The sequence below is a fragment of the Triturus cristatus genome, chromosome 3_1, assembly GCF_964204655.1.
Source record: "Triturus cristatus chromosome 3_1, aTriCri1.1, whole genome shotgun sequence".
In the NCBI taxonomy this organism is placed as follows: domain Eukaryota; kingdom Metazoa; phylum Chordata; class Amphibia; order Caudata; family Salamandridae; genus Triturus; species Triturus cristatus.
In genome coordinates, this window is record NC_140583.1 from 307,573,325 (window position 1) to 307,598,206 (window position 24,882).

At 41.9% G+C, this 24,882-nt stretch overlaps 1 protein-coding gene across 5 annotated transcripts in view; it reads left to right on the forward strand.

Annotated features, from left to right (window-relative positions):
* Positions 1–24,882, forward strand: part of CSNK1G1 (casein kinase 1 gamma 1) — a 584,461-nt gene that overhangs the window by 400,202 nt on the left and 159,377 nt on the right. For all 5 annotated transcript variants that reach the window (XM_085643991.1, XM_085643993.1, XM_085643989.1 and 2 more), the window contains one exon: positions 23,857–24,008. In XM_085643991.1, the coding sequence (XP_085500117.1) occupies positions 23,857–24,008 (152 nt within the window). The remainder of the gene's footprint in view (positions 1–23,856; positions 24,009–24,882) is intronic.

Genomic DNA, 24,882 nt, shown 5'->3' on the forward strand with positions numbered 1-24,882 from the left:
AGCAAAAAAGCAAATGGTCAGTCAAAGGAGATAAAGTATGGTAAAAGAAGGCAAAATCAGTATAAGGAATTATGCAAAAAAATATTTTATGAGAGAGTAGTGCATAATTTGCTGAAAGATGTGAAGAAATATAAAAGGAGCTTTATTTTATAAAAAGAAGCATATTGAAAACATTGTAGAAAAGGCTTTTGAAGTAAAAAGGAAACTATTCGTTTTAGTATTAAACAGAATTCGATCACTAGATAAACCAATCCATGTAATTAAGGCCAAAAAGTAGGAGGAAAATTGTTATTAATAAAATAAAATGTTGTGATGTTTTATTGGGAGAATGGAAACACAGTTCTAGTTCAGAGCCTTTTTTTAACGAAGAGTTATTCACTGAGCGAAAAATTATTGTATGCAGTTGACACCAGTGGTAGGGGTTATGAGGTTAGCGACGGTTGTCCAATTGAGAAAGAGAAAATGGTTGAAAGAAATGCAGAAGAAGTGATAGCTGATGAAGTTTTAGGGAGACGTGCTAAAAACCCTGTGTACACTTGGGATTGCAGTAGTATTTGCAGTGTACGACAGGAATCTATTGAAAAATTATGTAGTTTTTTACGAGCCTATACTAAAGTGTAAAACAAAAGATTAAGCTGTTGCAAGAACTAGACCCTTGCAGAGTGAGAAAACCTACTGGTTTGCAAGGTCATTCTCTGTCTTGTCTTTCTAGGAAAGTTTGTCAAAGTGTTTTTCACCATTTCAGAATGCTGGCAGTACATCATACTCAAATGTGGAAGTTAGTGAGAAGGTTGTATTATGCAAAAAGTCCAGCAGTTAAGTTAGTTGAACAGTGCTCTTTTGCGTGGGTCAGTATCAGATGTGAAGCAAGTCTGTGATGATATTGAGTTTTGTTACTTTGGTCCTTAGCAAGAGTGAAGAAACTGACACATTAGTAGAACAAAATGTTGAAGACAATGTACAGCCCGTAATTACAGAAAGATTTATGGATGAAATCACAAAGTTTAAGGTAATTTCAGGTGAAAGACCAAATGTTTCTTGTATTTGTTGTCGGCGAAGTCACTATAAAAATCACACTAGTGGTGTCAATCTGTATTTAAAAAGTGAAATAGAGGATAATGATAAGTGGATGGAATTTGCAACTTATTTGTTGGCAGAAGATTGTTTTGATTTGGGATCTGAGCAGCGTGTTTGCAAATATTGTTATAACAAATTAGATGAGAATAAAATGCCTGCTAGAGCTGTTCATAATAATCTAGAGTTGGTTGCTATTCCACCAGAGCTGATATATTTAAATACGTATGAGTCTATTCTCATACAATGTGTTCACCCGTTTCAAGCTATTGTTCGTATGGAGCCCAAAACAGGTAAATTACCTCCATCAGAGTTGCAAAGAGGGTTGAAAGGAAGAGTTGTGTATTTACCGTTAGATTTAAGGAAAAATATTGAAACTATTGGTGTAGACCATGCAGAAAATGAGCCACTAGTCATTCTAGTTAATGGTGTTCCTACTAAGAATAAGAAAATTTGGCAAGAGTTAGTGGATGTGAGAAAAGTTCAAAAGGCATCATTGTATCTGTTAAAAAATGAGTACTATAGAAATGTGTTTGTAGGAGATGAAGAAATAGATTTAGCAGAAGATACTGAAACATTAAGTGGACAAATAGAAAAAGTGGACATGTCCAGATGTGAAGAAATCTATGAACATTACAGTGTACATCCACTTCATTCCAAAGAGGTGATGGGGAATACAATTGAGTTGTTTCAAATGAAAAAAGCAACAGGAAGTCCCATGAGTGTATGTTATGTTATATTACAAAAATTTATAAAGCGCACGTATACCCGGGGGTGTCCTGGCGCTGGACATAACCGTGACACGCTACAACCTTGCCCCTAATGTTGAAAGAGCCAAGTTTTTAGTTGTTTCCTAAAAATCGTCAAGGAGCTGGCATTCCTGAGAGAAAAGGGAAGGGTGTTCCACAGTTTAGACGCTCTGTAAAAGAAACTGCGTCCACCCCAGTGGGCCTTAAAGATTCTTGGAACAGCAAGTAATCGAGCTCCAGTGGACCGCAGCTGTCTGGTGGGACAATACCAAGAAAAGTGATCCTGCAGAAAAGACGGACCAATGCCATGCAAGGCTTTAAAAACAATACAATATGGGAAGAGAGCTTGGAAGCTCATTGTTTCCCGCAGTTGTTTCCAACAGGAAAAGGTGGACGATATGATGAATGTCCTGTGCAGATTCCTGCATCTGAATATCGGACAACAAGATTATATACAGAAGATCCAAGATTTCGACAATGTATCCCTTATATGTTTCTTCTTCTGTTTGAAAGTGACTTGTCTGGACTTTCATATGCAGTAAATCACATTTTAAAAACTGGAATACATCTTCAAAATGTAACTGCAAAGGATTTTATGGATTAAGTGCATCAGAGAGATGATCATTTAGAATCTGAGTTGATTAAACAGATGGCATGTCAGCGTGGGACAAATGAATATTGGTACCGTCGACATGGAGAACTGAAATGTATGCTACGGAACTTGGGAACTCCTACATGGTTTGTTACACTAAGCTGTGCTGAGTATGCTTGGGATGATTTACTTGAATTTCTTAGAGGCAAATTCCAATATAAAAAATATTGAATACAAGACACCTGGAGAATTGTGCTCTTTGGATCATGTCAATGTATGCAGATATTGCTATCATAGATTTGAAGCTGTCTTTCATCTGCAATAAAAAGAATCCTCCTCTTGGAGAAGTTGTGGATTTCTTTCGGAGAAAGGAGTATCTAGCAAGAGGTGCTCCTCACATACATATGTTGCTATGGATCAAGGACGCCCCCAAATTTGGAACAGATTCAGATGAAACTGTTTTGTCTTTCATTGAAGATTATGCTACATGTGCTCTTCCCAATAGCAGAGAAGATAAAAACTTAAAAGAACAAGTCTTACGATTTCAAAGCCACAGGTGTGGAAAATACTGTCGACGAAAGTACAAGTCAAAGGATAAGTTCTATACCAAATGTCGTTTTGGATTTCCACGTCCTGTATTATCCAAAGGAAGAGTGAACAGTTTTATGTCCGCTATGCGACATACCATCACAAGAAAGTCTCCAAAAAACACCTACAACTTAATAAGAGGGGAAGAATCGGAATACATAAATAACTACAATCCAGTTATTTTATCCATGTGGAACGCTAACATTGATGTTCAGTATGTTGCGGACATTGCTGTTGCTCGATATGTAACGTCTTACATTACTAAATCAGAACAGACTGAATTGAAAGAAATGTGGGAAGAGATTTCTCACGAGAATACTCCAAGTAAGAAATTATACAGTTTCAGTTTGAAGATGTTATCGCATCGTGAAATTGGAGCATATGAATGTGCAGATCGGTTATCATCTGCAAGTCTATATTCCAAAAGTAGAAGAATCATTTGGGTGAGTCTAGGTCTTGCAGGAATGCGAAATCGGGTACTAAAATCTGTTCAAGAAATTGAATATTTAGCAGAAAATGAACCAGAAAGTACAGATATTTTGAAAACGAATATGTTGGACACATACTACCCAAATAGAAGTCATCATCTTGAGAACATGTGTCTCTATGAAGTGCTGCAAAACTACACTTTTAAACTGAATACTACAGAGAACATCAACGATGGAAAATATGCAGTGATTGGTTCCGAAGGACGTCTGGTGAAACAAAGGAAAGGAAATTTAATTAATCACAGGAAACTGAGTTGCGACACTGCTGACAAAAGGGAATTTTACTATTTAGCCCTTTTGCAAATTTTCAAACCATGGCGTTCAGAACTGGACTCACTTGGAGATTTTCCCAGCTATGAAGATTCATTTAATGCTTCTAAAGATAGCATACAATGCAGTGCTTTCGCAAATTATGTCAAAATGTTGAATGATGAAATTGATCAAGAAGCTACAATTGCAGCTGAGATTGCTAGAGACAGTTCTCAAGACAGTCAAAGTTCTTCTGCACTGAGTCAAGATCCACTAGGACAACCAATTGTTGAAAATGAAGCAGCGGTTGCAATGAATGAGGTGGAAACAGCAATGTATCAAGCTCAAGAAGATGCAATACAGTTAGGAAACTTGGAAGAACAACTAAATGTTGAACAGAAACAAATATATCAGCAAGGGAAAGAGCAGATTGACCATGGATTACTTCATGAAAAGAGAGGGTGCTCATGCACATCATTTCAACCTCTCCAAATGTATGTGAGTGGTCAAGCTGGAACAGGACAAAAAAGTTTCTTAATTAAAGTAATTGCAAGTTATCTGCAGAAAACAACTGATTCGCATTTGTCTTATGTGGTCACTGCTCCAACTGGGTTGGCAGCACATAACATTAAAGGAATTATTTTACATCGTTTACTAATGCTGCCAGTGGAGCATGAGAACAAATTGGAATACCACAAGCTATCTAGAGAAGCTTGTTGTGAAGTTTCAAGAGTCCTGAAGAAAATGAAACTTCTCAATATTGATGAGGTGAGCATGGTCTCAAACTTGATGCTTGCCTTTGTGCATTTAAGAATGCAGCAAATTCTTAAAACAGAGTATGACGTGTTATTTGGAGGAAAACACGTCATAGTTTTTGGAGATCTACTGCAACTGACTCCGGTAAAAGGACAACCGGTATTTAAAACACTAGCCCATGAAGATACCATAAAGTCTCTTGGCAGTGTTGGTAATGTGAACATTTGGACTCATTTTGAATACAAAGAACTGACAACAAATATGCGACCGGCAAATGATGCTGAATATGGAAGTATTCTTCAAGATATAAGAATTAGAATTCTTTCAAAACAAGGCAAACAAGCTTTGGAGAGTAGATTACTTTGCAATGTCTTTCCAAATGAAAATGCAGTTCCTGCAAAAGTGTATGTGGAAATTGCTAAAAATAAATCAGTGATTTGCTTAATGCCAACACTGCGCGAGTGTTCCATATTCAACGAAGAACTATTGAAACTGGAAATTGAAGAAATTGTAAAAATGGAAGCCATCGATAAAATACAGCATGAAGGAATCACTATTTTGACGGGAAAGTTGAGATCAAAACTGGATTGTTTAGGAAAAAAAATATCAAACTGCTGGTTTAGAAAAGACACTATGCGTGTTAACTGTCGGGTAATTTTAAGGTGTAATTTGGATGTAGAGAGAGGTTTAGTTAATGGTGCAATGGGTAAAGTGGTGGATTTTGTGAATTATCAGAAAAAAGAAGGAATTGAATTTTTAAAAATTAAATTTAATCAGTTTGATGAAGTTAAAGAAATTGGTCGTTGTTCAATTCGTTTTTTGCTTGTTTAAGATTTATATGTCCGTAGGAAACAATTTCCATTTTCTCTGGCATACGCAGTGATTATTCACAAAACTCAAGGATTAAGTATAGACAGTGCATTGGTGAACATTGGATCTACCGTATTTAAAGAGGGTATGGCATATGTTGCTTTGTCGCGAGTCAGGACATTTTCTGGTTTGTTTTTGATTGATTTTGATGAGACGAAGGTTACTGCAGATGCAAACTGTGTAAAAGAGTATAATAGGTTAAGAAGGGTGTATGCCCCAAATTTAGGTCAATATCCTGTATTTGAAAAGCGTGTGGTTGGTGGAAAAAGAAGGTTAGAGAATATCTGTTCTGAAGGTGTCAAGAAGGGAAAAGAACAAGATAATGTTGTGATTGCAGGTAAAAAGAAATTGGACACTGTTGAAGAGATTGTTGGTTATCAGTTTGAAAATAGTTCTGGTGTCAACTGCTATGCTAATGTAGTGGTCAATGTTGTTTTTTATCTGGAAGGTTTGCGAGAACAAATTATGCAGAATCGGGAAAAAAGATTTTGTTCTCTGTTGCATTCTGTTTAAGAAAAATTTACAACAGATACAAGTAAAATACAATCTGTTTCAGATGTTTGTAGTCTTTTGGATGTGTGTTCTGGTTCTACAGAATTTTCACAAAATATCCAACAAGATGCTCAGGAATTATAAAATATAAAATAGAAATAGAAATTATTTTTGGCCTTTCTTACAAATGGGAACATTATTGTGAAAATTGCATGTATACCTGTAGCACCAATGTAGACACTGAGAGATTTCTGTATTTAACATTACCAAACTGTAAATCAGCGTCTTTCAATAAATTAGTTAAAGGTGCAAATCAAAACATGGAGTGTAGTCAATGTAAATCAGAAATGTTATCCACATTATTCTTAACAAAATATGGAAAATACATAATTTTAATGATGCAACGTTGTACAGCTGACAGAAGAAAATTGGATACTTTAATAAAGCAATTTGTAGCAGCACAACTATCAATATCAGGAAGGACTTTTGTAGCAATTGCAATAATTTTCCATGATGGTCCTTCCACCACATCTAGACATTACACTGCCTATCTAAAATGTGACAAAGGCTGGACACTTTGTAATGATTCCCAGTTGGTTTTTAAACAACGTTTGCCTAGGGAATTACAAAATTCCTACCTAATATTTTTAAAGTAAAAGTTTTAAGAAGATAATTCATTCTCTGTGGAATTTATTATTATAATTTAATAGGACTACCATTGGACAATTTACATAAAGGAGTGCAAAAATACCATTTGGCCTCAAGGAAAGGTATATTTTTGAATTATGGACTTTTTGGTGGTCATTGATTCGGTGAATATTTTAAAGCGCCAATATTTACAGTTTTTATAAGTTAAAGTTATAAAATGTAAGCCGTAAGCATTTCATATATGTGTGATTTGTATTTTCTGGTATTTTACTGAGAATAGCATGTTGTTTTTTTAACAATCTTTCTGATTGTTTTTTTTTTTTTTTTTTTGCCCGCTGTTAAGTGACGAGTACGATTGAAATCACTATTTCTAGTGAAATTCAAAATATTCTGAGAACAGCAAAAAAGGCAAAAAAATTACTTTGTGGAAATGATGCTGTTGTAAAAAATTTATTATTACATGTTATAATTTTTTTTTTTGTTTTCTTTCACAGATCTAAATTTTAAAATAAGCAATTTATATCAATTTAGATTGCAATGAAAATCTGAAAAAAATTTATACCATTTTTTATTCATCCAACAAGAAATCGCTTCAGCTCGAGCCGCTTGTTGTTTTTTTTTATTCCTATTACTGTGAAGGTAAGTTTAACTAAGTCTCAATATGTAGAATGAGTAGTTCTGCAAGAAGCTACAAAGTTGAAACCCGTTTCTAAAAACACTCTGTTTATACCTATGTAGTTTTGAAATCTGACCATAATCAGATATCATGTGAACTGCAAAAAAAGAGATTTGAGGGGTTCATAATATTTCCCATTGTACCTATTGAAGGACCGCAATCATTTCAATCATTCTTCTTTGAACATCTTTGCAGACAAAACTCTGTGCTTACCTTCTATCATTCGCAAGGAATTTTAAATCCGGAAATATGTCCTTTTTTGTAACATAGTTATTGCGCAAGACATTCTTTCATATTTACAAAGAGAGGAAAACGCACTCTGTGCACTTTTTTCTACTCCATTTAAATACAACCTCATCATGCACACTACTTTGCGCTGAAAGGGTGTTCTATAAGTGTTGTTGTGCATGATTGCACTGAATACTCATAGAACAAGACACATCCCTAGATTTATCAGAAATCATAAATCTCGATGTGTGTGAATGCTGCACCATTCTAAAATTGGTGTAGGAAAGCACAACAAGGAGAATTGTTTTCATTTCTCCACATTTTTATATCTTCAATGCATGCTAAAATGTTCAGCATACATTGAAGGAGAAAAATGCATTTTCTCATTGTTTTTGTGCAGGAAGGTGTGTCTTCCTGCAGAAAAACAAACAGCACATGACACAGATATCCTTGCACTGTGGTGCAAGGGTGCCTGTGTCACCACATGGTTGCAGTTTAAGCAGCCGTGCAGAGAGAAGCATAGATTTGCAACATATTTACGTACATATGTTGCATCCCTGTGCTTCGGAAGTACTACAGCACACTGCAGTTAAAGAGGTTACTGTGTGATGCTGCAGCACTTCCTCATAGTTCTGCACTTATACATTCACCATATGCTACTAATGTATTCATTCAATTATGTACTACACATACATTCATCTAGACTTTCACACACTAACAAAGAAATGTAGCTCTTTTTGTAAACCAGGAAAGTTAGTTCTTAGAAGAAGTTTTTTTTCTTCTTAATTCTTTTATATTTTTATTTGGTTTTTCCAACAATTTTGTGATTTTATTTATTTATTTATTTATTGTGGATTTTCTGGGGGAAAAAACCCAGGAGGAACAAAACAATGAACTTCAGGGAACAAAAAAAATAAAACTAGCAATGGTGACTTTCATGCCGGCGGCAGATCAGATCGATCGACTGCTCCCCGTAGCACTAAGTCGCATTGCACTTTTAAAAATTGAAATTGAGGACGGAAGTCCAAGTTTTGGGCTGATAGATGCACTCTTGAAGTGCTCGGCTGCGATGAGGTGTAAGGCGCAGGAGTGTCTCTCATCCGTCGGCATTCTTCTTGTGCAAGATTGTTAGGATGAAGGGTCCTTAGGTGCTTCATCATACTAGCCGTACAAAAGGGGGTGGTGATGGACGGAGCATGAGAACCAATCAAACACTCACACCCAGTCAACAGATCTGAGTTTGATCCATCACCGTTCTTTAGCCCACTCTGCCACCCCAGTTCAGACATGGCCATCTGCAAATCAGTCTGACCCTGTGCCTCATGGGAACAGTCCAGCCCGAACTGCCAAGCCATGCCTTCCCTGGACCGGAAACAAGCTACCTAGGACCGGTTCCTGGCATTTCAGCCGTCTTCAGCCAGGCTTGCTTGAGTCCAGTGGCAAAGTGAGCAAGGGACTCATGTCTGAGCATACCCTGCCAACTTATGGCGAACAAAGCGGTACAAAAGGGGGTGGTGATGGACGGAGCATGAGAACCAATCAAACACTCACACCCAGTCAACAGATCTGGGTTTGATCCATCACCGTTCTTTAGCCCACTCTGCCACCCCAGTTCAGACATGGCCATCTGCAAATCAGTCTGACCCTGTGCCTCATGGGAAGAGTCCAGCCCGAACTGCCAAGCCATGCCTTCCCTGGACCGGAAACAAGCTACCTAGGACCGGTTCCTGGCATTTCAGCCGTCTTCAGCCAGGCTTGCTTGAGTCCAGTGGCAAAGTGAGCAAGGGACTCATGTCTGAGCATACCCTGCCAACTTATGGCGAACAAAGCGGTACAAAAGGGGGTGGTGATGGACGGAGCATGAGAACCAATCAAACACTCACACCCAGTCAACAGATCTGGGTTTGATCCATCACCGTTCTTTAGCCCACTCTGCCACCCCAGTTCAGACATGGCCATCTGCAAATCAGTCTGACCCTGTGCCTCATGGGAACAGTCCAGCCCGAACTGCCAAGCCATGCCTTCCCTGGACCGGAAACAAGCTACCTAGGACCGGTTCCTGGCATTTCAGCCGTCTTCAGCCAGGCTTGCTTGAGTCCAGTGGCAAAGTGAGCAAGGGACTCATGTCTGAGCATACCCTGCCAACTTATGGCGAACAAAGCGGTACAAAAGGGGGTGGTGATGGACGGAGCATGAGAACCAATCAAACACTCACACCCAGTCAACAGATCTGGGTTTGATCCATCACCATTCTTTAGCCCACTCTGCCACCCCAGTTCAGACATGGCCATCTGCAAATCAGTCTGACCCTGTGCCTCATGGGAACAGTCCAGCCCGAACTGCCAAGCCATGCCTTCCCTGGACCGGAAACAAGCTACCTAGGACCGGTTCCTGGCATTTCAGCCGTCTTCAGCCAGGCTTGCTTGAGTCCAGTGGCAAAGTGAGCAAGGGACTCATGTCTGAGCATACCCTGCCAACTTATGGCGAACAAAGCGGTACAAAAGGGGGTGGTGATGGACGGAGCATGAGAACCAATCAAACACTCACACCCAGTCAACAGATCTGGGTTTGATCCATCACCGTTCTTTAGCCCACTCTGCCACCCCAGTTCAGACATGGCCATCTGCAAATCAGTCTGACCCTGTGCCTCATGGGAACAGTCCAGCCCGAACTGCCAAGCCATGCCTTCCCTGGACCGGAAACAAGCTACCTAGGACCATCATACTAGCCGTCCCGCACGAGTATTTCTTGTTAGGATCCCCTCGAGACAGCACTCTTTTGCAAATCTTGCACGTGACCAAGGTGGCATTGGTCTTCGTTTGCCCCTCGGGAAAAGTAAAACATTTCCACACCACTGAAGAAAAACGTGGTGTGCGTGCTGGCTCCTCCAAAAATTCATCCTCAGATGTATGAGGAGATGCAGGTGATGCTTGCTGCCCTGAAGCCATTTTTAGGAGAAAAAAGTTAGAGCTAAGTGTAAACTTAGTCTAAAAAATCTTCTTCTCTGCAAAGAGATGCTCCTCCAAAGGAGATGAAAGAAGAATGATTGAATTGAGTGGGGTCTTTCAATAGTTAGAACAGGAAGTGTAATGAACCAATTAAATCTTTTTTTGCAGGTCACATGGGATCTGCGCACCCTGCGCTTACGCAGCACGCACCCAGCACGCATCTGCGAAATTGAATTAAAAAGAAATATAGGATTAGATGTAAAAATATATTACTTTTAAGACTAGTTTAGAGTTTGTCTTCAATTAATATTCACATGAAATACATATATGTTTTTTTAAATGTTAAATATTTCGCGAGATCCGCGCACCTACCGCGTCATAGACGCACATGACGCATCGCGGAAGCGCGTAAACGTCGCGTTACGTACATCGAACGTGTCACGTATAGGCTGGGAGTCGCGTACCAGTCGCATTGCGATCGCGCACTAATCACGTACCCAACTCATACCATGAGCGGATGCTATCGCGTAGGGATCGAGAACGGTGCGCGGATCTAAAAAACATGGAAAGAAAATATATAAAATAACGTTTTGAACATATAGTTAAAAAAATATTTTTTAAAATATAAAAAAAAGTTTGAAAAACCCAATAAAAACAAATATTTTTTAATTTTGAAAAGATTTAATCCCTTCGCTGCGGCGCGAATTCCGCCGCAGCGCTGGGGTGGTTTGGGAGGGTTGACGGCGCCGCTGTGCTTATGACGGAACCACGGCGTCATGAGTGAGCTATGCTCATGACGGCGTGGTTCCGTCATGACTCCACCCACTGCGCTAATCGCCCGCACAGGCGGGGAATTAGCGCTGCGTGGGAGGAGCGCCCACCAACGGCCGCAGCATGACGGAACCACTCCGTCATGAGCACAGCGCACCCGTGGCTCATGACGGAGTGGTTCCGTCATGAGCGGAGAACGGGTTAAATGAAAAATAGTTTAAAAAAAATAGTGTTTAAAAAGAATTTAAAAAAAACATAATTAATGAAATTGACACACTGAAATTGAAAAATATAGAAATCCAATGAAAATCATTAAACATGATATCTTTAGAGATACGTTATAGATCGGAATTAGCATTTAAAAAACCTTTGAAATTCACTGAAAAAACCATAGGTTTCTGCACGTTATAGTTGGGAATTGGCATTTAAAAAACCTTTGAAATTCACTGAAAAAACCAAAGGTTTCAGGGGCGTTATAGTTAGGAATTGGCATTTAAAAAACCTTAGAAATTCACTGAAAAAACCATAGGTTTCAGGAGCGTTATAGTTAGCTGGACATTTCCCTCGTACAAATCCCTAGAAATTCCCCCGTTAGTTCAGCTAACTATAACTCGCGCCCCCGCAATGCACTGCTGATGACGTCACATATTACATCACTCATGACTTGGTCAGTGACATCACTGATGACATCTGAAATGACATCACTGATGACTTCGTCCAGTGAGTGTGTTTCTGTAAATTTTAAATATGTTTTATATATATATATATATATATATATATATATATATATATATATATATATATATATATATATATATATATATATGGAAAAACCGATGGAAGAATGAGTGGGTGTATAAGTGTGTGAATGGATGATTTAGTAGGTACGTGACTGACTCCATCAGTGAGTCATTAAACGTATCTTACTGCAGACTAGTGACTAAACTGTGTGAATGTCTATCTGTCCGTGTATAAGGGGCTGCATGGTTTTGTGAATAGCTATGAGTGTCTCTATGGGTTATTGATTGGTTGCCTGAGTGTTTGTGTGGGTGGGGTGTGTGTGACTGTGCATACATGTGTGAGTGGGTGATTCTATGGGTGCATGGTTTTAAGAGTGCATCTGTGATGGAGTGTATGGTTGGGTGAGTGTATGTATGGGTGTATTAGGGATTGAATGTATATCTCAGTGGTACATGTGTGACTAACTATATATGTGAAAGGCAGTATATATGTGTGTAAGAGTATATAAGTGGGTATATGTGAGAGTGTGATTGTGAGAGTGGCTGTATGGATGAGTGTGTGCTTGTATCAGTGATTGTATAAGAGCGTAAGAATGTGGTACTATTTTTATGAGTAAGTGAACCTGTGTGTGTGTATAACTGCATAGGTGAGTTAATGGGAGTGTGATTAATTATTTGCATGACTGACTAGGTGTGAGAGTGGCTGTATGGATGATTGGTGGTGTGTGAGTGTCTATGTAGGTGTATAATGCATATGATAGTCCTGTACTGAGTGACTGTAAGTATGAGTGACTGTACAGGTGAGTGAATGGATGTGTGTGTACTGTAGATCTAAGAGTCAATGAGTGGGTATGTAGGTATTGGTATTGGAGTATCTATGGTTTTGAGAATGGACGTCTGAAATTTTGATTGAGTATATCAAAGGGTGTGAGAAGATGCACTAATTTATCACATGGATGACGTCATCAGTGATGTAATTTCAGATGTCATCAGTGATGTCATCAGTGATGTCACTGGCCATGTCATGAGTGATGTAATATGTGACGTCATCAGCAGTGCATTGCGGGGGCGTGAGTTATAGTTAGCTGAACTAACTATAACGGGGGAATTTCTAGGGTTTTGTACGAGGGAAATGTCCAGCTAACTATAACGCCCCTGAAACCTATGTTTTTTTTCAGTGAATGCAATGCGTTGATGTTGTATCTCGCTCACTAAATAAGAGACCGAGTGTCCAGATTTTACCTTGGAGTGCTGGATGTTTATTTCTAAAAAAGGAATGCACCTATAATTGGATATATAGATATATATATATATATATATATATATATGACATCCTCCTGCTACGAGAGGGTTCCTCGTTAAGAAATTCCCACTCATCCCGCAGAGCTCGTGCGTATGTATTCACACACAGCGCCGTCCTTACACAGCTCGAGTTACAGCGCTATTAATGATACGTAGCAGGGCATTTTCCCGTCATGAAACAATTGGCAGCGACGAGTATTGCTTCACAGTCAGTTCCGAGGACCTTTGTAACTTCGCTTCACCTGGGAGTGGGCGGGGCCGGACTAGTGGTCCTGCTGAAGGTAGGGGGAGGGGCCGATCCGAACCAGTGGACCGGCTGACTGCAGTGGGCGGGAGGCACCGGCTGCGATGGAGCCCTGCCCCGTCAGTAGTAGAGGCCACCTGCCCGCAGCCCTTCACTCTGCTCCGGGGCTCCTCTCCTAGTCACCAGTGTGTAAAGCGCCTTCTTCTCACCCCTGGCAACTGACACCGCACACCTCAGGATTACCGGCTACTCCACCAACATGCGGGTCAAGCTGCCTGTGATCTGCGCCGTCCTGGAGGACATCACCATCATTCTCTTCACCATCTTCGTGCGCTACGACCACAAGACTGACTCCCGGGCGTGGCACAAGCACACCAAGAACCTTAGCGCCTCGACATCGAGAACGACTTCTACTACCGCTATCCGAGTGAGTGGCGCCGACCTGTAGGGAGAGGGCACTGGGAAGGGGCGGGTGCGGAGTAGTAATTGAGATTACAGTTGTAGAACCAGAAAACTTCAATCCTGACTTCTACATGGGACTGTGATGTGTGATCCTGGGCAGATTGCTCGAGGATCTCCGTGTTCACTGGCTCCCTTATCTGCTACAAGTCTGGCGGGGAGCCTGTGTGAAATGCCGGACCTGCACGTGCAGTGTGTGATCTAGCGTTCACAATTCCCGCTAGTAAGCGAGAAAGGAAGGTAGGACTATTTCTACTGCACACGAAAAAGTGCACAATGCTAGGAACAAGTGATCCCAAGTTGCTCAAGGCTAGGCTACACGGCAGCCAGCGCAGAGTTATTTTCACCCTGTTGGTAATGTTAATGATTGAAAGTCCATTTCTTTACCGACACACACTGGATGCGCACGTGGCATGTTGCATTATCTTGGCGCGCGGGGCTCTGTTGCACAAGGGATATTCTGTGCTATCCGTAGAAGGTATCTGAGCACGTCTGTCATGGTGACGCATCTGCACATGTCTCATCCGTCACAGCTCTAGGGGGGGCCTGGGCGTGTCTCCTCGTTCACACCTGAGAAGGGATCTGTGTGACCCTCCTCTGTCGCACCTGTAGAGTGATCTCTGAGCATGTCTCTTGAGTGAATCACCTGTGCATGTTTTCAGACACAGCTGTAGGGGGACCTGTGAATGACTGTTCATTCCCACCTGAAGGGGGACCCGAGCCTGTCACTTTAGTCACATACGTACATGGACCTTTACATGTCTCATCAGACACACCTGCAGAGGGACCTGTGCATTTGTCTTCAGTGCCACCTGTACAGGGACCTCTGCATGCCTCCTCAGTGACCTCTGCAAAGGAGCATGTATAGGCCTCTTTGATCACAGTTTCCTCAGTGACGCCTACAAATAATTTTGTGTATGTCTCTTTGACCACATATGTAGGGAGACCTGTGCATGTCTCTTCAGTCTAACTCCTATACTGGGACCTGTGCATATCTCTTAAGTCACACCTGCAGATGAACATGTGTATGTCTCTTTAATCACACATGTAGAGAGACTTGTGCATGGCTTCTCAGTCAATTCAAAAAACTTTATTTCGACAATTAAGTCATAAAAGTAACATACATTAGCCGTCAATAACAACATGAGTTAAAACAATATCAGTTTTCAGCAAAGAATCAGGACGGAGGTTACACTAATCACAATTTAAAATAGACAATATTAAGACTTATATATACATTCAGCTAGACACATTTCATATCTAGATATCAGTGTTTTGTGCTCGTCATCATAAATCTGTCGGGCAACAAGGTATCATAGTCAAGATATCTATATATATAATAATGAATGAGTGAATAAAAAAAATGAATATAAGAATTAAATGATTACATTTGGGTGCCTATTCATTAAATACTTTCGTAAGGTTCTGCCTGGACCGTATTATCCAAGCCCACTTTATAAATTTAGCCATTGCTATTGCAATAATCGGGCTTGGGTCTGTACACAAAATTCTTAATGCCTCCTCGTGCTTTCTGGTGCCTATAAACCGACAAACGGGTAACACCCATTTTCTACGTGGAAGCACGTAAAGGGGACAAAAGAACAAAAAGTGACTCAAGGATTCGGGCATATCTCTACAATTGGGACATTTGTCCGTTGATCCTTTTGTCCATTTTGATGTAAATATACGAATGGGAAGGGTACCTATCCTGAACTGGAAATAGAATTTACGATCGGATGGAATTTCGATCAATCCCCAGTATAGTTCAAGTCTAGGGTAGGCCTTAAATTCTAGAAATCTGGCTGTTAGTTGCGATGTACTCCCTTTGGAAGCTACTTCCATAGCGGTCATTTCCCAGTACACGTTTTTCAAATTTTCTTTTGAAGGGAAGACCGCATTTTGGGGGTCATCCCATAACTTATTCAATCCTAGTCTATAGAGTAATAATTTGATAGACCTCAGCCAGTCTATTTTACGAGAGATATCTTTCTCCATTATTTCCTTTAAGCCCAGGGCATAGTGTTTAAGCTCCTCTGTCGACCAGACCCTACGCCAATACAACAATGGCCGCAAATTAGCGGTATCTTGTAAGGTTTTCAAACCAAGGTCCCAAAAAAGAGGTAATAAAGGAGTGCTTTGAGGCACGCCAACAACTTTTCGAATAAACGCACTCTCCATAACATTCAGACGTTTTGGATTATTGCCATACCCCCATAATTCTGACCCATATAGAGATGAGCTTCGGACCTTCATTGAATAGATTTCAAGGAGTGGGCCTATTGGCTGTGTTTTTGAGGATTTAAATCTCTTCAGGAGGATGCCTGCCTGTTGCTGGAACTTCAAGATGGATAAATCTAAATGGCTTTTCCAATACATGTTCTTCTGCAACGTGACTCCTAAGTAAGTAAATGCATCGACCTGCTCCAAGGGCGAGCCGTTCAAAGAGATTACACCATTAAAGGGTTTGTAAGATCTACACGGGTTAGGGCCATTGAGAACCATAAACTTGGTCTTGGAAACGTTTATTTCCAGTCCACGCAGCAAGCAAAACTCTTCGAAGCGTCGGAGGGTGAGCTGCAGGCCACTCGGAGTTTTAGAAATCAGCAACGTATCGTCGGCGAACATGAGGACTGGGATTCGAGTACCAACCATAGCCGGTGCATCCGAGGGGACCCGGGCGAGGAACTCGGCTACCCCGTTCACGAAGAGCGAGAACAGGGTCCGTGCCAAAACACATCCCTGCCGGACTCCCCGCTCCACGGGGAAGCACTCCGTTACCTCACCCTGACGACCCCATCGGACCCGAGCAAAATTGTCCTCATGTAGGCGGACGATTAGTGCCAGCAACTCTGGTGCCATCCCCATCCCCTCCAATACCTGCCAGAGCTTGCTACGTGGAACCAAATCAAAGGCCGCCCGCAGATCGACAAACACGGCATACAAAACCCCTCTTTCTAAGACCACCATCCTCCAGTAGAGGACAATGAACCTAAAGATCTGATCTATGGTGCTGGTTTTTGGGCGAAAACCAGCCTGGAGGGGACTTAGAACGTTGCTAGCCTCCATCCAGGTCTGGATCCTGCCCAGGACCAGACGTCCCATGATTTTTTGCATAGCATCAATCAAACTAATGGGTCTGTAGTTGCTGGCCAAAGATTTGTCCCCTTTCTTATATATCGGGACAATCTCAGCACCTTTCCAAGAATGGGGGATCGGCATTCCCTGCGCTATTGCATTAGCTAAGTGTGTAATGTATGAACTCCATCTTTGTCTGTCATGCAGGAATAGATCGGCCGGAATACAATCCATGCCAGGAGCACGACCCTGGGTGACCATGTCAAGTGCGATGCCAACCTCCTCTGTACTGAACACAGGACTGTTGTAGAACAACCTCTCCTGGAGATACGTACTAACGTCCACATCACCTTTTGAGTATTGCGGCTTAAAATTTTTTACCCAGGAACTCTGGGGAACGTAGTTATGGGGGCGGTCAGTAATTTCGCCCTTCTTCCATTTAAAGATGTTCCAGAATTTTTTCTGGGTTTTATCTGTACATGCTGCTTTTAAGTCTTGCCACTCACACTCCTCCCATTCCTTTTTTGCTTTCCATTGGGCCTTTCTATAGAAACTACGGGCTATTTTGACCTTAGTTGGTTCTTTTGTTTTAAGTGCAAGTCCCAGATTTCTACGGGCTTGTTTACAGGAGGCATTATACCAATCCTCCTGTTTACTTCTCGCAGCTTGTTTTCCCAAGAAAGGCCTACAGAAACAGGATTTGAGTTTGGCAAATAGTTTTTCATGTATATTACCAAAAGCGGCTAAGGGATGACTATTATGACCCACCGCCCTTATAGACATCAGAGCCTCTTCGACATAGATCTCAATGCTGTCTATAAGATCAGGGTGCTCTACTACATTATTCCACTTAAGGTGGCGTTCATCATTTGTTAGAGCATCAGCTGGACCTATCATTTCTGCAACTCGGTCCCTATTGTATCTCGTCTCAAAATTAAAACTAGCAACTAGTGGATTATGGTCGCTTTCGATCCGCATCTTAACCTCCATATCCACGAGGGTATGCCACATCTCCAGGTGGACCAAGATATAATCTATATTACTTGCCCTGATACCATTTTTGAACGTCTTGGTACATGTCCTATCAGATGCGGTTCTGCCATTGGCCGCCCTCAATTGGTTGCCTAGGCAGAACCCTTTCATGTACAGAGCTGCCTCAGTCCACTTACTCACTATCTTTGTCTCGAGCTGTGGGACACCCCATCTTAGGTCCTCTTCCTCAGTTAAAAGCATATCTTGAGGCCCTAATGGCTCAAAAGTCGTGTTAAAATCTCCGGCAATCAATGGGAGCACATCATCAGGACTGGATTCCGCTAGAGTGCTCAACACTGATATCACCTCAGATTTTTTTCCGCCTGGTAAGCCCCTAGCATATACATTGTATATATCGATCTTGAATTTTAGCGGGCAAGTCAACCTAATACCTAGAATATCGTCATTCTGGGTTAAAATAGGTTGGATATTACACTCCAAGCTTTGTTTAACCCAGATGACCAGGCCTCCTACTGGCCGACCCTTAGGCCTTTTTCCCGCTGGGACAAAAAAATTCAAGTAGCCCAACATGAATACAGGCTCTAGCGTCCATGTCTCCTGAAAAAGACAGATATCATGCTTGCAAATGAAGTCTACCCAGGCTGGGGACGATAGTTTTGATCCCACGCCCGCCACATTCCAAGATAAAAACGATACATGCCCCATTAGTCTAGTTTCCACTGCAATACTCCCAAAGACTGATATTTGGGAAGGAACTACATCTGGTAAAGAGCATGGTAGATCCTTGATACTTGGGGTTTCCATTTGATGCACTACTTGTTGGTCTCGATCCATGTCCCCAATAGGATTTATTTGAGCAGGGAGCATGTCAACCATACCTTCACCCACAGTTCTAGGCTGTTCTCGTTTCTTTAGGCCTTCTTCTGTTTCGAAAGCTACATAAGACTCTACTTAATTATCCCCTGCCAATAGAACTGTATATAACATGTCGCAATTAGAATGTCCTCTGGCACTAGTCAGTCAGTCACAATCCGCTAGCCCAGATAGTACATCAAATCTATTGATAGATCTTATATCCTCAAGGGTACTACCTTTTAACAAGGGATCTCCAGGTATAAGCCCACCTAAGGGCAGAGACCAGGGTGCATAGAAATAAGACAGTGGCATTGTGTTTTTTAGGGATAGATGGTCATTCTGCGGCCAAGAGCAGATGTGTTCCACACAACGCCTGTCTCTAAAATTAATGACTATACAATCCCCCTTTAGCATTTTAGGTCTCTTACCCACCCAATTTACTCTTCTAGCGAATAAAATTTCCGCACACATATGGGGCGGTAGTGGTCGCTTAACGTTTAACCAGAATGTACATTTATTCTTTAGGTCCCAATAAGATTCCCTTGATCCATTCTCCAACGGTGGGACCCCTGTTAAGATCACCACGTAAGGAGCTGCTTCGGGTGGGAGGTGTAGATCAATTAAGCCAGGCGAGGACTGCACTGAGGTTTGGGCAGATGGGGGCTGCTTATCTTTACTGACACTACCTACCCCACCTCTATTGGTTTCGACTCGGGTGGGAAGATGATCATCTCTAACCCGACTTTCAACAACTAAGGGGGGATGGGGTTCCTGGGGAGTAGGAAGATTATTTTTCGCAGTGCCGCTTGTTGATTTGTTAGTAGTGGTAATAGTCTCAGTAGATAGACCCATAACACTAAGACACTCTTTTTGCTGACCCTGGGCCAGTCTGCCACCCCGTGGTTGAGCCGAGGCAAGTGACAGTTCCATGCATACAAGCCTACTTTCAATAGAGCCCAACCTTTTATAAATCGGGTCACATAATTTTTTAACTGTACTTTCCAATTTACTCCAAAATGACGGTGTATCAATTGCTTCCATACATGTTGACCCCGAAGATGGTGTTTGATTTGGCCTTACATCAGAGGTTTTAGGGCATGGGGCTAAGTTCTTCTTTGCAGCAGAGACAGGGACGGGGGCTTAACTTTACATTCTTGCCAGCGGCTGTCTTTTGGTTTCCACTGCGATTTTTTTTTTTTTTCAGGGTAGGGGCTAATTGTTGATGGGCGGAAACCACTTTTACATTACTGGCTGAACGAGTCTTAATACTTGACAAAGGCTTGGTCGTTAAGACCACATTATCATTTTGCTCCTCGATCAGCAAGGATGTAGAGCCCAGAGAATCTGACCTGACTGGTTGGCAGCATGGTGGCGATCTTACGTTGGCCACGTTTCCCAAGGAGGACCTCTTGTCACACAAAATGTCTAAAGATAATCTTTTCTCTGTTAATTCAATGTCTTTGGCAAGCGCTGACTGTACTCGCACCAGGAAGTTATCTAAAGTTCCCATTAGTGCGCCCCCTGTAGATTGCATAGTAATGCCGTCCCTTTTGGCCATTTTATCCTTTACTTGATATATATACTGATAACCTCGGTCAGCAGATATCCCGCTGACTTGCAGGCAATTGACCGCAGCCTATATACTATAACAAGGCAAATAAATTTAGTCAATGGATGTTAGTAGAGGGTCCCGTTCCGTTCTCAAACGATCTCGGACGGGCTCAGACGGGCCCGCCCTTGGCCCGGGCTTGGCCCCGGACTGCGCCCCGCACGCGTCCCGCTATCGCGAGAACGGGTAAAAGTTATATAGGCCGGGGGAGGAGCGGGAAGAGGAACCAGGTGCAGGTGATCAGGAATGAAGGATGCACCCTGGTCCTCGCAGTCCCGTAAATAGATGTTCAAAGTTAAAAGCCCCGTGCCTTTTAAAATAGATGCGTGTTGTGCTCACCAGCGTCCGTTTTCAAAGAGAGTTCAAGCCCATCCGGTGTCTGTGGCAAAGTCCTGCGCCTACGAGCGGCACCCGCGAAGCGGGGGCCGCGAAGCGTGAAGTACTGGTGGGGGAGGAGCGGGAAGAGGAACCAGGTGCAGGTGATCAGGAATGAAGGATGCACCCTGGTCCTCGCAGTCCCGTAAATAGATGTTCAAAGTTAAAAGCCCCGTGCCTTTTAAAATAGATGCGTGTTGTGCTCACCAGCGTCCGTTTTCAAAGAGAGTTCAAGCCCATCCGGTGTCTGTGGCAAAGTCCTGCGCCTACGAGCGGCACACCTGCAGAGGAACTAGTTGGTCTCCTCAGTCACGTGTGTAGAGGTACTTGTGCATGTCTCAAGTCATATATGTAGTGGGCCCTTTGCATGTTTTCCAAAGCACACCACTTCTGGCCCATCAAAACATGTACTTCTGGCTCCCAACATGTGGGCGGTGCCAAAGCCCCTCTCTAGTGATACTCACTTAATTGTCTGGCGGCATCTGCATTGTCAAGTTAGACCATAATTAAAACAAATAATGGAAATGCCGAAAGGTCTGGCTTATAAATGCACTATCAAGGCAGACCTCAAAATCCATGTAGGTCATTAAGATACATGGATGTGTAGGTCTGGCTTGACAGTACAACTGTCACCTGACCTTTTAACCTGCACCAATATTATTTTACAGCTCTTTGCTTCCAAACAAATAGATATCTATTCCCATTATATTTACTTGTAATGCTTCATATTACCATTCAACATCCATTTAAAGCCAAACATACTGGCATTACAAATTCTTGTTTTATATTTTGTGCTCTTTGTCCTTAAGCCTTCATTACCTTTTTTCCACAAAACGTTACCAGGCTACAATAGTGTAATTCTTTTCCCACATACTGAGGATACTAAAGGTAATCAGAGTTTGTGATTTTTTTTTTTTGCAATTTTCTATGGGGTAGTCATTCAGTTTTCACCTGATTGTAGTTTGTGGGGTGGAAGACATGAAACACATGGGTGAACCCAAAAAGCTGAGCTTTTTTTAAAAAGTAACCAAAATCATGAATTCCGCAATTGGTTATTTTTATGTAGTTCTCTCACAGATTACCCAAAGAGACTAATCACTGAAATCATACCTTAATTAAGGTAGGAAAAAATAGAAATAAGTGACGATGTTTTCATCTATAATTTTTCTCCCCAGTGGCGATTTTACAAATGCAACATACTGATGCTTCCATCAGACTGTTCTAGTCGCAGGGATATATTGTTCGTTGGTTGTGCAAAATACATGACACCTTGAGTCATTAACATATCTGCTGCCCATAATTATTTTTCAATATCAAATCTCATGAATAAAAAATGTGTATGGAGGTAAGCCATGCATTACTGAAATGTGCCTAAGAATCTGCCTATGGGAGTAGAGGTTATATGCTCAATTCTGAATTTGAGGTTACCACTATCATCGTGATTTTGAGGGTTGTTTGTAAAATGTGTTCTTTCCTCCACACTGACTTACATTTGGAAGCCAAAATGGATTGAAATATAAAAGATAATAACACATTTCTACTAGTTTGTGCTTCCACACTTCTCTTTATTAAAATGATAGTAACCAAAAGACCAGAAAGTACCAAAATGTAACATGGAGAAAAATGGTTTTTACTTGGCTTTTCAGTCTCTGGCGGACTGGGTAGCTGCGGTATATGGTCCCAGTGTCAACTGGGTACCCTGGGACACTTACCAGCCCCAGACATTTCTGAAAAGTAGACACACTGGGAGTACAGGGCCGTGTAGCTTCTCTGGATCCAATTTTCTTACCCAGAATGCCCAGCCAACATGTTCCTCACATTTTTTTAGAGGGGAAAAGTTCTGCAATCTGTAGGGATTCCCAAAAGTCTTATGGCCCCGCATTCATTGCTTCTCCCAAATAAAACAATCCCATAATTCTGTGGATGAGGATATCACCTGAGCTTAAACTGGTCAAAACGTTGACTACGTGATGTCGATGTGCTTGCATTGTATAGCACGAACTTGACCTGCAACCGAATCGGGTATCAGAGCGCTTTACAGAGCACCAGTTACGTTACATGAGGACACTCATTCATTTTTGTTAGGCACAGGGAGATTAAGTGATTTGCCCAGAATCACAGGATGTTCAGCATCCTTACCGAGACTCGAACCCAGTTCCCCAGGTCCGAGGTCGAACGCCCTAGCCATTAGGCCAACTCCTCTCCCACTTGGTTACAGTTTTGTTCTGCACACCGTTGGGAATGCAGGTTAGTAACCCTTTGATTGCTGGCTGGAAGTGACCTTAATTAGGTGCACATTGCACAGACTTGGACTGGGCACCTGATTGTGGAGGAAAAAAAACACTGCACGCAGTGAGCTCCGACCATTTGTGGTGAAGGGGCCTCTCGAGCATCTGTGGTCTCTTTTGCGATACCGAGTTCCGGGGGTGTGCAAGGGGTTGGTGTCTCCAGAATACTACTTAGGATTGCAGATTGGGGGTAGGTTCATCAGTATGGGCGGAGCCTGAGGGGGAAGGTTTTGTGGAGCAGAAAGACTGTATGGCTCTAGCGGTGGAGGGTGTGGCCCAATGCCTAGAAGATAGATTTAGAGACCTTTCTGCCCTGCCACTGAGGGCAGAAACAATGTTCAATGCCATGCTCGGTTACAGGCAGCAGTTGCCCATGCCTAGACTACCTCTCCCACCACTATACAAAACGTGGTCTAGTGGGCTAGGAGAGATGTCTGCTTGGAGATTGCCCTCCTATGGCGATTCCCCCAAACAGGGATCTATAGAGAGGTATAGTTTTAAAGGGGGCATTCTCGCTTCCCTGAAGTACTTCTCTACGGTGATCTGTGCTTGGGGCAACACAGATATATCAACCCTCATTTCATCTCTAAGTTAGATGATGTATTATTGCTCTGCCTTCACGTTTTGGGTGCATACAATAGTTTGGCTTGACCATTCTGATAGTGATTAAACAATTCAAAGTGATGCATATATCATACTTTTGCACCGTACATTGATTTTTTTTCATGAATATGTTGTTGCACGAACATCACTCTCCGCTTTAAAATAAATTTTCCTCTTGTTTCAGCGGACGGCCTCCCCCAGGTTTTCTATTTTGGTCCATGTGGGAAGTACAATGCCATGGTGCTAGAGTTGCTTGGCCCAAGCTTGGAAGATTTGTTTGACCTCTGTGACAGAACGTTTACCTTGAAGACTGTGTTAATGATAGCCATCCAACTGGTGAGTAAGGACTTCCCGGTGCTCCCATGACCATATCTCTTCATACCAGGTTTGACAACTCTGCATTATACAAGTTTCTAGCGAAGTCGTCATTACATAGAGAGCATGATCAGGGCATTTGAATATCTCAAAGAACTGGGCACTATCCTCTTTCATGGTTGACCAATATGTAGCCTGCTACTCTAGGCTTTGGAGTGGAAAATGGAGTGTTCTGTCAAAAAGGCTATCCCCTAGTTAAAATTATGAAGCAGCTGTATTGATAAAATCTGCAACACTTTTCGTTCATAATAAGTTGCTTGACTAGTAGAATTTTCAGTCCGTTCTGTACTGTGTTAAGCTTGCCTTCAATTGTTTTTTGGCAACGGCATATCTCAGTGTAACCTTTAATATGGAATCCTTTTCGTTTGTAGACACTGTACATGTTGCTGTTCTTAGTGCAGACTGCAACAGAATGGTATTTCTGTCTGTCATTCTTCAGATATAAATGATATAGTTTGAAAGCCCCAGGAATGTATTAAATCCTTAGTGTGGGGTACCCTACGTTTGTAGGTTCTAAACATATGGTACTTTCAAGTCTAGCTCCTCTTTTACTAGCATCTGTGGAATGGAACCACTGCGTGTGTTGCACTGAGCTTGTGAACAAATCTAAAGGCACTTTATCACATGACTATGCAAAGCCACCAGGGAGCACATTGGCATCCACTGATGCATTTTCAGCAGGTTTGGGAGGAGGGCTTGGCAAGACCCCTTCATGACACTGAATGGTCAAGAGCGCTTGATTCCCCCATGTCACCTACAGGAACACACAAATATTAATTACATGATCCTCCGTAGGGCTTATCACATGCCTTCTCGGCTAAATTGCATGTTCCCC